This window comes from Montipora capricornis, chromosome 10 (genome assembly GCF_036669925.1).
Source record: "Montipora capricornis isolate CH-2021 chromosome 10, ASM3666992v2, whole genome shotgun sequence".
NCBI classification, from domain to species: Eukaryota; Metazoa; Cnidaria; class Anthozoa; order Scleractinia; family Acroporidae; genus Montipora; species Montipora capricornis.
In genome coordinates this window covers 33821754-33836753 of record NC_090892.1, presented here as the reverse complement: position 1 = coordinate 33836753, position 15000 = coordinate 33821754, and the positions used below count along the sequence as shown (strand labels likewise).

The window sequence follows — 15000 nt, the reverse complement described above, 5'->3', positions numbered from 1 at the left end:
GATTCGTAGCATTTAGGCCATCAATGATTAAAAGAAAGCAAGTTTCATAGTTTGGGGAAAGTGGTAACGAACGCTCTTTCTCCTAATCAAGCTAGGTTCTTCATGGCCGGAGGTGACAGAGTAAGTTAATTATTGGAACAACAATTTACGGTGGATATATGGCCTTGACAGTAACTAGATATTAAGTTATTTTGATGCAACACCTCGAATTGCCTTGAAAAAGGTGACAAGTCAGGGCCGTAGCCAGTCTGAAGCAAACCGAGGCACTTGCCTCAGTCATTTTTTCGTGAAATTTGAAAATAAAGCGTGATTCCGGTGTTGTCTTTAGTATGTTCTCATCATAAACACTGAAAATACTTCCTAAGATAATTTAAACACGGACATTGCCTCAGTCATATCTTTTTTCTGGTTACGGCCCTGCAAGTGACAAAACATAACTGTGACAAGTAGTTATAATGGTAAGTATAATCGATCGTATATTTAAAAGCTGGCTAATGGTGACCTATAAGTGATGGAGTGACACGACAGAACCTAGGCGTACACTGAACTACTCCGATAGGAGTGTTCTCCGCTCTCTTATAGGTTTAGATAACTGGGAAGACAAAACAAAAGTCTGTAACAGTTCCTCGGTGTAAAAACCTGGGAAACTCACGAATGACATAACAAAAAGGGAACAATAGAGAAACGACGTAGAGCAAGAAAGAGACTCCAATACAAGATAACGAAGCAAAGGAAAATTTCACGAGGTTTTACACCAAGGATTTTCTGCCCTAATGGATACAAATGCATTTGTGCCGAATGTTACGAAGATGGTAATGTGACGCCTTGGATGCCTTAGTGTTGTAGAAACTCATAAAAAAAATTTCAATCGAATGATTGATAGGTGATAACATAAATTATCAATGGGGAAGCCACCTATGTAAACTTCTTGGAAGAAGAAGTCTTCTTTTTCACTACCTAAAATTGAATCGGGTAGGCAAACCAGTCTGAATTTTTTTGAGGTAAGAAAGATTCAAGTTTTTCGCGACCCAAAAAGTAAAGAAAACGGCAAATCGTCTCATTTCATGATTCATGAACGAATTGCCGTTTTCTTTACTTTTTGGGTCGCGAAAAACTTGAATCTGTCTTACCTCAAAACATTTTAGACTGGTGAGCCAATCTGATTCAATACGAGGTAGTGAAAAAAAAAGACTTCCTCAACTGACTATGCTAAACGGTACAAATATTAAACGCTGGAATTTGGTATTGAGAATCCTATCCAAGATTGATGAGAAAGATAGGAAGATATCCCGGTTCTTCAAGTTAGGGACTGACTACCTGGCGGATTTCAACCAGAGCTAAAACTTGTACAAACTCGGTCATTTATGGCAAAATCTGAGAAGAGCAATAACAATTTACCAGGTAGAGTGCAGTTAGGTCTTCTTCTTTTAATCCGAGTTCCAAGCAATTCTACACCATACATATCCACACACCAACAATAAGACGTGGACGGATGGCATTGCACCTCGAAAAATCTACCATCTTTCCTGCACCCTGGAGTAAAACGTCCCAACAGAGGGAAGAGGAATGATTCTTCATATCTACCCTGACAGGTGGTCAGACCTGATGGAAAAAATCTTGCTTCAGTTTCAAAAAACGTATTTAATTAGGCTTAAGTTATTGATTTGATTATCCTGTTTTGTTGGTGCGATTCTGCAACTACATTTTACATCGTAAGTAAGCTGAATGGATAGTTTGCCCTCGGATCATCCTATTTTAACACACACTTTAGAAACATGGTTAGCTCATGCTAGTACCTTGGGTCCTTTTATCGAATGTGGGTACAATATAAGGTATTGTCACACTTGCCCATCAAGAAAGCCACATGTCAATCAATAGACCTTTTCACGGTTTCTTTTCACGCCATATTGGATAGGGGGCAAACACGGCTTAAATTACGACAACAACAACAACAACAACAACAACCATTGAACTATTATAAATCCTTTAAGGTCTGACGGTTGTGGATAGCGAGAATACCTCTATTGAGCTTATTTTTGTTAGGTATGACGATCACAATCTAGCTGTAACGACCGAAAACGAAATTTGTAAATTTCATATAACTCTTTGAAAATTCACGCGAAATTTGAAGCTACAAGAGGAGATTTTTAACATCCAATTTTCAGACGTTGCGTCTTGTGCAATGATCTAATTTTCCAAGTGAATGATATTAACAAAATGACTAAAAATAATTGAATTTTTTGGAAATCTTCTGCTTTGTACCGGAGTTATAAAGGTTTGAATTCGAACAAAATTCACTACATTCATGCATGCCCCTCCCCCCTTCCCCCTCAATCAATATGGCGTCATAAACCGTGAAAAGGACTATTATCAAGAAGTTAAAATGTCACAAACCAGGTATGACACATTCTTTTTGGCAGCCATTGAAACAGCATAGCTCACTTCCCTTGCAGTCAACATCCCGCCGACACATGTCTCCACGACGGTCACACAACCCTTCCTGGCCCAGCCATGGCTTAGGGCAACGTCCAGGCCTGGTCCTTGCTCTTTGATGTGCTTCTGTGGTGTTAACACACATTCGTTGGCAACCACTGAAGCAACATTTCTCAGTTTCACCACAGTGATAGTCCATTCCACATTGGTCTCCCATTTTGTCACAGAAGCCTGTTTTTCCTTTCCAAGGTTCGGGACAAGTTCCTTCTTTTCCATCCCCATTCTCGAGTGCTAAAAGAAAGATTTCACAGTGTTATTTTTTGCATTATATTTTTATTAATTACTGGGTTGCCGTATGGCAATCCCAGTCTAAAAGTGGGTGGCATTTGTTCGGTGTTATTATTATTTTTTTTTCTTCCGTGTCGGTAAAAGTCTTGCCTGTCACTCCCCTGGTAAGTGGTATCTTTGTGCATAGAGCCTTCTGCGCGTATTTTCTTAGGATCGAGAGGGTAGTGGAACTGCGTAGAATAGTAGTGGAATCATTAGCTTAGCCTGCAATGGCGTCAAAAGTCATGTAACGCGAATGGCTTTTTAGTGGATCCTTAAACAAAATATACCCTTATGGAGCTCAATAATGGCAAGTCAGTTGGATAAACTAGGCAGGCGGTGAAAACCAACACCTGGAATCTCAAAAGCGACGAGTAATGGATTTCGACAACAATCTGTCGCCCGTCGAGCAGAAATCAAAGTGAGCTGCATTTCTAAAATAATATTTACCAAGTGTGCTGTTATGTAGAACACTGAAACCAAATGGAAAATTCTCTGGTAACTTATGGGTTCAACAAAGACAAAGAACGAATCGAACACTTTAAGTGCTAGACTGCGAGCAGTCCTTCTTTTTTCCTCAGATCACGCGAGCAACAAAGCGCCGACAAAAGTATGCAAATTAACGTGTTTCTCTCGGGTTGCGGCTTCCTCGTTCGCTCGATCAATCGCGCGCTACGCGACGAGCTACGCTCTACAGAAGTTAGGAAAAGAAAGAGACTGCTCGCAGTCTACTTAAGTGGTGGATCTGTAATCAACTCTGCACAGTCTTCAGGTTAAAAAAAATTGGAAATGTGACAGCCAAGAATTATTTAAAAGAAAGCTTGTCGTCTATTTTGTGCTTCATTATTCAAGGAAAAGGTTCTTCATGGAAACGGCTTGATCCTGAAATTTTAGTTTGTTGTAATATTGCGCATACTTGACACGATTGAGTTTTTCCTCTTCACGCACGTAATGAAATAGGAAGGGGTTTTTGCCTCTAATAGCAAATATGTTGTTTGTTTCAAAAAATTGTTCGCTGGAAAAGGTGGCCTTTATGAATTCATCATGTTTTATAGTATGCGAGCTTAACTGGATAGTTTTTATGGCAATAGTAAAGCATTTTCGTGTCAAAATGAGGTTAGCGTTTTTCTGTTGTGCTAACTTAATTAAATATATATATACATTCTGCCTCGTGAGTTTGTTATTCTCGTTAACCAGCAGTGGAAAGTCATTGCAAAGCGAATGGCGTTTTAGTTTGTTTCAATAAAATGTTTCGCTGGAAAAGGATTCTGTGATATTTTCTGCCTTTGTGAATTATAATATCATGTTGTGTATTGAATTTTCGAGCTTAAGGTTGAAACGTAATACCGGAGGATATTTTTAGTATTGCTGTGTAAGCAGAAAAGGTTTCATGAAAATAAACAGGTCTGTTGGAAGCGTGCTTGAGTTTCAACAAAATCAGCAAAAAATTGTGACGCCGGTGAATAATAAAGTAGCTGCTATTTCCAAAATGATGGAATTACCTTGGTGATAAATAACCTCGTCTTGGAGAGTAAATTTTTGACTTTGCAGAAACAATGGTGGGCGATTGTGATTTTTGTTTTGCATTCGCTCATTTATTGTCAAACTTTATAACACTTGACAGAAAACGAACTTACTAAAACCCGGTATCTTGCCATCACTTGACACAGATGCTTCACTGTTTCGCAAGTAAACATGTCGCGGTAACTTAATCACGGCGCCCGCTGAATTACGGCGATGTCACTTTCGATTTGCGATTTATTTGTGCAGCTAAAACGTACAATAACAAAATTGAACGTAGCAAAAATCCCCCAAAATGTTTGTCGCTGATCGTAACTGTTTATATTCTATATTCACGGTTCACAATTAATGTTGTTTTCATGTTGTAAATATGTTATTCTCGAGCGACCGTCCTGGAAACTTCCTTCTGCTCTTTCTAAAAACTGTGTATCAATATTTATTTCATTTGGCATTAATATTTGTTTTTGCATAAACCAAGCTAAAAAAATCTGCACCTTGCTGAATTTTCATTTGTTAACGTTAATAGTATTTTCGGTTCAATGCTTCTGTTTTACGAAGGGGTATATGTCAGATGCTCAGAGGGCACGCTAAAACTTTTGGTGAAAAGAAGTTTATCAGTATGTCAGCCCAGAAGCCAATGTTTCTCAATTCCCATTTATTTTCTTCAATCTTTCTGGGTTCAGTACTTTGCTAGTTACCACATGTCTTCTCAGACTATTTACTCAAGGCTTCTACCATGGCACTTATGACTACAATGATAGACAATACCAAAACAATATCGTGCACATATTACGCAAGGACAGATCTGTTTCGTCGTACGAACGTGTGAGAACCAGTGAGCCAAAGGGCCTCTGCTGGTATGACTTCTCGGTGATCCCTTACACGGTCTTAATGACCCCCCAACTTGAAAAAATTGTCTGGAACAGTGCACGTACCACAGGCAACCCAGTGTACCCTCACGGAGGGTCTAGTTTTTTTACAAGAAACAAAACGCAAATTACAAATACACACAACAGCACGCTACTTGGATTACGGGAGCTTTTGCACATTGCAACGTCAATTCACTTTACAATCAAAAGAAAGAAAAAAGAAGAAAAAGCCCACAGTCACCCACACAAACAAGTGTTAATGACAGATAGTGTTCTCTTATGTCCCACAGAGTTCTTTGAAACGGACTTCTGGTTTAGAGTTCCAGGAATTTGGTATGAGGCGCCAAATATGTTTGTTTTTGGCTGCTACCATATTTTTAGCAGAAAATCACTATATTCAAGCCAAAAATCAGGTAAGTAAACCAATATAACATATTTTTAAACCAACGACAAAAAAAATGCACAAAACATCCACACACACGTAAGGACTACAAATGTCTATGGTTATGAGAAATATTTTTTACAGCCACTGGAATTCTTTTTCTATTGTAAACGGAGTTACGTTTGTGACAGAAGTGTGTGATAGGGAACAAATAAACAGTTGACAGATTATGCACAAGGTCAGGACGGGTATTTTCGGGATCCGGGACTCGAAAAAACACAAAAAATGTCGACGAGAATCGAGAAAAGTTGGGCACAGAAGGCAGGTTTTTTTTTCCCGTTTGTTGGGAAGTCGTGACATCGTACGTCCAAGCGGTAAATGTGAATCAACCAGGTGGGCGTTCAGTGGTGCTTCCTTTCAAGCCAAACTGTAGAGTGTTCCTCCAACGCACCCAGCAAAAATGAGCCAAAGGTCGCTCAACCGTAAGGGGCAATTGATTGACAGTTGATGTAAACTTTGTATCACTGAAGGACAGCGTGCGTGCGTACAGGGCGAAATATAAAGCTGTCATAGAGCGCTCTGACGTCATACGGAGGTATAAGAAGTCATTTCCTTTGTCGAAATGGTCAAAATATTAGTCGAAGGACCAATCTACATCATTATTAGCTTTTGCAGAAATTAGCCTCTTTAATTCATTGTTTTTGGAAACGAAAACAGGATTGCGGCAGTTGGGATTCTTAACAATTGTTGTTGTTGTTGTTGTTGTTGTTGTTATTCTGTTCTGTTCTGTCATTTAGGTGATTGTATTTCATTGGCCCTTGAAAGAGCCCCTACGGGGAGTGATCAATTAAGTATATATCGTATAATGGTGGACTGTGTGAGCTCATATCACATTCGATTGCGCGTGGCAAAGCGGCGGCAAACATGTTGTTCGATAGCGATATAAAACAGCAAAATTGCTGAGTTGGAAATGTTCTAAGATCTTACTTTGAACAGTACACCACCTAACTGAGTTTAGAGAAGGGACGCCTCAAGTTTTGTCGCCTTTTTGCGTCAGTTTTCCCTGTAACGCGATAGATACTGAGATGTCACTAAATAACGGGAAAGGAGTTTTCATCATTCACGTTTCATCGAAAAGCCACCTTATTCAAGTTATCAGATCATGTCGTTATATATGTCAACCGAGGAGATGGACCACTAAGTGCAAAAGGTTATGGGACAAAACGTTTCTGGCCGTCGTGCTTGAGGTTCGTGAAGACAGAATGCCATTTTTGTTTGCTATTATATTTGCTGCGAGCCAAGGAAAGCAACACAAGAATTTTTTTGCCCGCCTAGCGAAAGAAATAAGAATGAAAAGGAAAAATTTTTGCAATTTTGGCCATAAGGCAGACCTCAACTAGCGCAGGAATTTTGATGATGTCACTGTAAATCCCCTTTGTTGCGGTATAGGAGTTGGGGTTAGTCAGTGCTCTGCGGTAGCCGCATATTATGGACTTCACCATGCAAGCGAAGCAAGAGCCTAAGCATCTACTTGCCAGCTCTCACTTGTGGACACTGATCGATGACAGCTCTGATTACACAAATATGGTCATCCAATCGCCATCCAATGTATACCAACCATTCCGCGGCTCTCGGAGCCTGTTCGAGCTTAAGGTATTTTCATACCGTATGACGAGAAAGTAAATGGTAAAAAGAACTTTTCGGAGTTTTCCTTTTTTTTTTTTTTTTTTTTTTTTTAAATTAAACTCCAAGTTAGAGTTTTGGCAGTACCGGAATCTTTGTATACCAGGCAGCTGCTTAATAACAAAATGCCTTGGTATTCCGCAGTTAGTCTACTCGATGTCAACTTTGGATGCCCCTGTGGGTTCTATTTCATCTATCAATATTTCCATTTTCCAGTTCCTCTGGAAAAAAGAAAGGACAAAATAAAGGGCCAAACAATGTACCTCAATTATGATAAGGGGGGATTACGTGTTCCGCATACTGAAATACTGATTAAGACTAGCGTGGATTTAATGGTCTTCTTCAAAGGAAGAAAATTGAAATGAAACCTGAAAGGTAGAACCAAATCATTTCTTTCACAGATATGGTGGAGTAAGTTTTCTGTTAAGATGTAATTACGATTTCAGTTTTCCTGAGCAGATTGATATGCCACAATTTTATGAATTAATGCTTCAATTTTTCTCAGAATTAAAATCCGCTCACGAAATTGACCTTGGGTAAGATTTAATCTTATTCAATACTAGGGAAATCCTTGTTGATGTTGAGACAAAACGTGGTTCCAGAAGGGTGTTTTACAAATAAAGGACCTCCGAATTACGGAATTAAGGACAACTTCTTGCGATATTTGCAGGTGATTTCGGCCATACCTAGGCACCTTGTGGAAAAAGCAAAACAAGACTATTCAGGAACATTTTGTTTTTATACCAGATGACTTTTCTTTTCAACTTTCATCTACGCTCAACGTTACCCTTCTGAAAATGAAGAGTAAAGATTATTACTGGTCCTTCATGGAAAGTAGATCCAGCACTTAGGGACCTCAAAAATGGTGCATGACTTGATATTGAATAATCAGGAATCAAATGTTTCTATAAATTTTAAAGTAGACGTTTTTAATAGGAAGTTAAGTGCTGCCAGAAAAGTCGAGAAGAGAAGAGGGGAAAGGCGTAAGAAGCGGGGACCCCAGCGCTCCATTTACCATCTACACAAGATTTAACTGGCGGGTGTAGCTTGTGGATAAATGCTACATTGGTTCCCAGGTGCCTATGTTTGTACTTGGAGTTGGTGCAAGAAAATACCACCTCAAACCCAAGGTCTTCTTATTAATTAAAATTTTCGTTTTTGTGTTGGACTATGTTAAGTGCTGTACAATTATTGATTGAATAAAAGAGTTTGCTCAAATTTCTGCAGTTGTGTTTCCGAGATTCCAAACCCTGCTATAAAAATGTGGTCACTGATTTCCTACAGGTCAACTTCAGCCCCCACCCTTCATGTGGACTGATTTAAATGGCACAGTTTGTTGTAGTTACCTTTGTGTCACGTGTTTAGGTTTATGACAATCAGTAATTGAGCATAGGCGTGGGGTTTATTGAATTAGTACTGGTACGTGCTTTAAGGATGAAAACTGAGGGAAAAAAGGAAATTCTATGGTATTGAAAAAAGCACAGCACGTATCTACTGTCCAGAATCTGATTCAGTAAGTCATACCTTCATTTACTGTAGCTGGTCGAGATAATTTTTTTTTCTGCAGTAATTAAATGGTTCAACACAGGGAATGACACCTCGTTTTCACTGAACACAATTAAGCTGCTCTTTGGGAAATTGCCCAATGAAGCTACGGTTATAGCTGGCGGTGATGAACAAATCAAAGTGTTAAAAAAGTTAAATTTCTGTCTTATGTATGCAAAATATTATATATACGCTCAGAAATTAAGTAAACAATATATAGATTTGCGATAATTTACGAGGAAACTAGAGTATAAATATGTTCTTGAACACAGGTTATCTTCAATCTCTTAAGTTTCAAATAGCATTGGTCAAGAATGCTTCCTGTTTCTTTTTCTTTAAGTTTCAGCAAAGTATTTGCCGGATCCTTCTATCCTAATGACGTTAAAAAAAAAACATTTGCGGCTCTTGGCTAAAAATTGAGGGGGGTTCTTCGTGAAAGAACGAGTCCAAATCGATCGTATGGTCTGCCATATTCGTTACCAGTCCTCAAACGATGACAATAGAAAAAGCGGGTTCAGTGGTCATTTTTTGTGGAGCGGAGCGGAGCGGAGCACCATGGGTAAGAAATTTTGGGAAATCTATCGATGCGAGAAATTTTGGTCATGACGTCAGCGTACGCACGCCCGCCCGCCCCAACAGACTTTCGGAGTGGAGGTGGAGAGGGAGACGGCCTTTGGGGACGCGGGTGTTCCTGCAGGTTTCCTGGGCGGGAAATCGCATAGCCAGCATTGCATTTGGCAAGCCGCGTTTTTCTGGCGGGAAATCACATTTACTGTCCATTGACTGTCGTCGGTTTTTATGGTCAATCAAAGCCAGTTTAGCTAAACGATTTGCCATCGAGATGAACGACACTCACGCTCAATGCGTGAGACGTGAGAGCTCCGGTGCTCTGGCTAACCACACGGAAAATAAGGCTCACTTGAAAATCTGTTCAATTATTCCAATGCCTTCTGCTTCTTTTGAAGTAAGTTAAGTGGTTTTTGTCGCATTTTATGGTGTTTGAAATTCTTTCAAAATGAACACTTAACACTCTGTAAGCTTATTGTGTCCAATATGGTGATTGAATTTTTAAGGAGAAAGCAAGGACCTTTAGGCTTAAATTAGTTGGCATCTCAAGCGTAATAAATTTACTATAAACGAAAGGGATTTTACCAAGATCGATTGTATCAAAACAGGAAGCTTTATTTTATTCAGAAGCCTCCTATGAATAGGTGCCAACGAGACTGCAATAAAATTATTGTTTGTCCTACATGTACACTCTGTTGTTGGTTTCCACGTTATCCTGCCTTGCCCACAGACGTAAGTAACTTTATTTCAACTCGGGTTGATGAGGCTGATTAGGCCCCTAGCAAATACATGCTAATATGCCGAGAAAAGTGAAATAAATAAATAAATAAATAATTGTATTATATGGAGGAGAGTGTTTTACTGGGAACTAAACCACTCGTAGATTCCATACGCCACTTTATCCGGGACCCGAGTGGCGTATTTTCCGTATGTCACCTTTGCGAGTGTCATATCGTTCAATGACGTCACGATTCCCGCCTTTTGCTTTTGTTGACTTGGTTTCTCGCGTCGCGTTTGTTTTTTAGAATAAATCATGGCGAGCAGGTTTGCGTCCATCAGCGACGAAGAAGTTAAAGAGTTTAGAGAAAAACTTGAAAACGAGAACACGAAGAAGAAAGCACGAGGAATAATATTTTCTGTTTGCTATAAAACCCAGCTGTATTTGTAAAACTTGACTTACTTTGAAACACAATAAAATCGGAAATATTCAATGTTTAGTCTCCATATAATAAAAAGAACATTACACGTTGGCTCGAAGATATGAATTTTATGTTCTCGTGGCAAGAACAATATCTCACTCGTTCGCTTCGCTCACTCGTGAGATATTGCTCTTGCCACTCGAACATAAAATTCATATCTTCTCGCCACCGTGTAATATCCTCTATGTATATGTATATATATACATGATCAATTAATAACTAACATTCTAACTATATCAATAAATAAACAATCCTAACTCTTAAAATTATTACAATAAATCGTAGAAATCTGTACATTACAGATGTAGTTCTCTCACAGCCTTCTTAAATTCCTTAAGAATTTTCGTTGAACGTAATTTATCCGGTAAAGTATTTCACACTTTGGCACCAATAAAAGTTGTAGATTTTAGGCCGAAGTTTGTAGTTTTCTTACGTGGGACAACTGTAGCTTGTTGGTACCTCTCAAGCACTTCACATTATTACGTACGACGAACAAGTCACTTACGTATCCTGGTAACATACCGTTAACAGCTTTAAAAATTAATATAGCAATGTCCTGTAGGCGACGATTGGACAAAGTTAAGCTGTAGTCATCATCACCATGAAGGGGCACCCGTTTGTTGTAGACACACCTTAGAGCTCTCACTTTAAGCCTTTCCAGCTTTTGCTTATCAGACTCATTACAATTATTCCAGATCGCAGAACAGTAAGTAAAATAAGACATTACATACGAGTTGTAAAGGCACATCTTCAAAGAGATTGAAAGAGTGTTCTTTAGCCTGCTCAAAACGTCTAACTGATTTCCAACTTTCTTTGTAATCTTGCCAATGTGTTTGCTAAAATTTAGCGAGTTATCGATAGTTACAACTAAAAGTTCTAAATGGTCTACGATAGGAACCTGTACATCACTAATGCTAAAGGAAAGATCGCCAGGATAGTTTTTTGGAAGAATAATACATTTACATTTCTCGGGATTGAGCGCAAGCTTATTATCGTCAAACCAACGATTACAGACTTTACCACCTCAGGATCGCGATCACTAAAATAAATTTGATTATCATCAGCATAGTTGGACAAATTAGCACGATTAATAAAATAGAACAGATCATTAAGAAAAATATTAAAAAGAAGGGGCCCCAAACACCGATCCCTGAGGTACACCCTTAGAAAAAACAACAACATCAGATGTTACATCTTCTACCCTGACACGCTGGGACCTATCTCTAAGGTAACTGTGTAGAAGGGGCAAGCTGACTGGAGGAACACCATAGGCAGCAAGCTTAGCGAGGAGGAGGTCGTGCGGTATCATATCAAAGGCTTTACTCAGATCCATAGAAACTGCGCCAACAACAAACTTATTGTTAAGTGCATTCCTCCAATCCTCAATCAAACGTAGAAGTACCGCTTCACAGCTGTAGCCCCGTCTATACGCAGACAGAAACAGTGATAGGATAGAACTAAAATAATCAGAAAGTTGGCGTGCAAGACACTTCTCAAAAACTTTATCCAGAGTAACTAGAATCGACACTGGCCGATAGTTAGATTTGTCATAAGGATCATCCTTTTTGAAATGGGGCAGATTTCGGCCAGCTTCCAAGCAGCCGGCACAGAGCCAGAGTCAATAATCTTGTTGATAAGAACAGATAGCGGATAAGCAAGAGCAATTATCTGTCTCCTGGGGCTGTGGTGACGAATTGCTTTTGAAGTAATTTACATTTGATTCCAGAAGTGATTGATTTAAATAATTTTCTTCCTCGGTAACAAATCCATCTATCTCTTCAAAAGATGAATCCCTCAATGGCGGTAAAGAGCATATGGGGCAAATCCAATCGATTGTTGGGCGATCCAGAAGGTACTTGAAAGCCGAACTTGACATACTGAGGCATGTTGCGTGAATCCAAAAGCCACATTCGGAACGCAGAACCGCGTTTTGGTACTTCCTAACACTTTTCCCGCATTCTTTGCAAGGAAACTTTGTTGGCCACGGATTGAAATGAATATCTCCATGGAGCACCAGTCGCTGGATGTTAAACCAGCTACGTCCATCTGTAGAATGTAGCGCTCTTCACGATAAAAAGGACTTTCCTCTGCTGCATGATGTTCCTGGGCCTTGTTTACATATCGGACGAAGCACAGCTCTTTTCCAGTAAAGGCACTCTTTGGCCATCTCTTGACGATTCCTACCGTCATGCACGCTTTGAGATAAATAACCAAACGTTCCAAGAACGTACACGATACATAGAGACAGAAAATATTGACAAGGGCGAGAGCTCTTCGAAACGTGACCGACCGCCATTACGCTCTTGACCATGAACGTTGTAAGGTAGATTGTGCATTATGTTTGATTTCTTTAAATAATTTGGGAATTTTGGTGTACAATGTTTATTGACTTTAGTGACTGAGAAAAATAAACCTAAAAATTTAATAATGCGTTGTTATTGTTCAATCTCCTTTTGCTGATTTTGCTGAAAGTGGAAAGGATTAGGAGTGCTAAGGGCCTGTTCTGGGACGACTGAAGAAGACTGCAAATGAAATTTAAGGCTCTGCAAGTGTCTCAAAGGGCATGAAGCACAAAGCAAAATTATATGCTCTTCAAGAAAGCCAAGTGCCTACCAAAGATAAAATAATGTCCCCAATTCAACTTCGCAGACTTGGTATGAGTGCTCTTGAGAGTATTGATATTAACAACCCTGTTCTCAGCTTTGCAATAAGCGCACGCAGTCACTAAAACAAGGAATGACCTACAATGACCTACAATAAGCTAAAATGACCTACAATGGCCTACGACAATGACCAACACTGAGCTACAATGACCTTCAGTGATCTAAAATGACCTACAATGACCTAGAATGAGCTAGAAAGGCCTTCTTAAATAACTTGCAATCAAAGAGAAAGACAAAAGAGGATCAGGGTGAAGAGTTGATGAGCGGAAAACATCCATTGTGCGTTGTCACGCAACGCTTTTAGTCCATTGCACGACAGCCTAAATGACGACAGCAATAGGCCTTTTGCAACTAACGATCACATGGTACAAAATCTGCCATGCTGGAGGGCACGCTCATTATTATTCCCCCACTGGGACATTAAAACAAAGAGACCTGAACCAGTCAAGCTTGACTTGCCTTTGTTTTAATATCCCAGTGGGGATATAATAATGAGCTTGCCCTCCAGCATGGCAGATTTTGTACCATGTGATCGTTAGTTGTAAAAGGCCTATTACGCATGTGGCCTTGAAGGCAGAAATAAACTGCGAAAAGACCCTTGGATAGTTTTCCTTTGCTTTAAAGCTAAATTGAAAATGTACAAATATCAAGGTTTTGCTCGGCAACGATAAGATAGAGCAGGAAAAAATGAATAGAACTTAATAAATAAGTTACTCTACCCACAATGTTTTCTTTGGTTCAGAGTGCACAATGAAAATTTTCAAATCAAATGAAGCTATGATCCTTGCAGTTATGAACGGAATTTTTGCAATTGCGTAAAGAAGCCCTAAACAATTCAGGACTTCAATGGGGTTTGAACCCGTGAGCTCGCGATACCGGTGCGACGCTCTAACCAACTGAGCCATGAAGCCACTGACGTTGGATCATATATGAACTGCGAGGATCATAGCTTGATTTCATATCCGCAGTTCATATATGATCTCACTCGTATATCATTTCATCGTTGAAAATTTTCAACTTGCACAGCAACGAGGTTTTAATTGGTTCAAAGCTCAGAGTGGAATACTTTTAACCTTTGTATTGCAAACATGCTGCAGTGCCCTCAGAGCTGCAAATTATTTTCTATTTTAGCTCATTACACGTCATTAGCTAATTTTAGCTCAAAATGTACCTCACTGTAGATCATTTTAGGTCACTGTAGCTGATTGTAGGTGCTGTAGGTCATTATAGCTCTTTGTAGGTCATTGTAGCTCTTTGTAGGTCATTGGATGTCATTCCTCGTTTTAGTAACTACGAATAAGCGCGTGCACAGGCGACACATGTGGAGGGAAACTTAGTGCGATTAAGGTGGCCATTTTTGTAAAGTGGAAGGGGCACATGCATGTACATGCAGAAGTGGACTGTTGGATTAAATCTATCCTCATGTGAAATAAGCATACACGTGTAAGAACATGTCGTGCAGGCAATAGTGTAATAAGAACATGCTTGTGCTCAAACATTTACGTGTTTCTCAGGCTTGTGCTTATTACACACCTAAAAACTGGGCCTTTGCTTACAACATTTAACCTACCGGTACTCTTTATTAGAGATAATCAAGTCAAGTAGCCATTTGCTGGAGACCGAATTAATGACGTGATAAGGCAAAGGCTTGTTAATCAATCATTTATGCTCATAATCGATCATAATCATGTAGTCCAAAAGATTTTAAAATACATGTTTGCACTTTATTGAATGGTGGCTATGGTTATGTGGAAAAAAAAGAGAAAAAATTATAATTACACTAAAGACGACCTTACTGGAGCCCTGCATCG

General features: G+C 39.4%; 1 protein-coding gene across 2 annotated transcripts in view; it reads right to left on the bottom strand.

Annotated features, from left to right (window-relative positions):
• Positions 1-15000, bottom strand: part of LOC138021942 (uncharacterized) — a 187837-nt gene that overhangs the window by 94800 nt on the left and 78037 nt on the right. For both annotated transcript variants that reach the window (XM_068868968.1, XM_068868967.1), the window contains exons 12-13: positions 2395-2724; positions 1399-1602 (exon numbers count right to left, since the gene is read on the bottom strand). In XM_068868968.1, coding sequence (XP_068725069.1) covers positions 1399-1602; positions 2395-2724 — 534 coding nt within the window. The remainder of the gene's footprint in view (positions 1-1398; positions 1603-2394; positions 2725-15000) is intronic.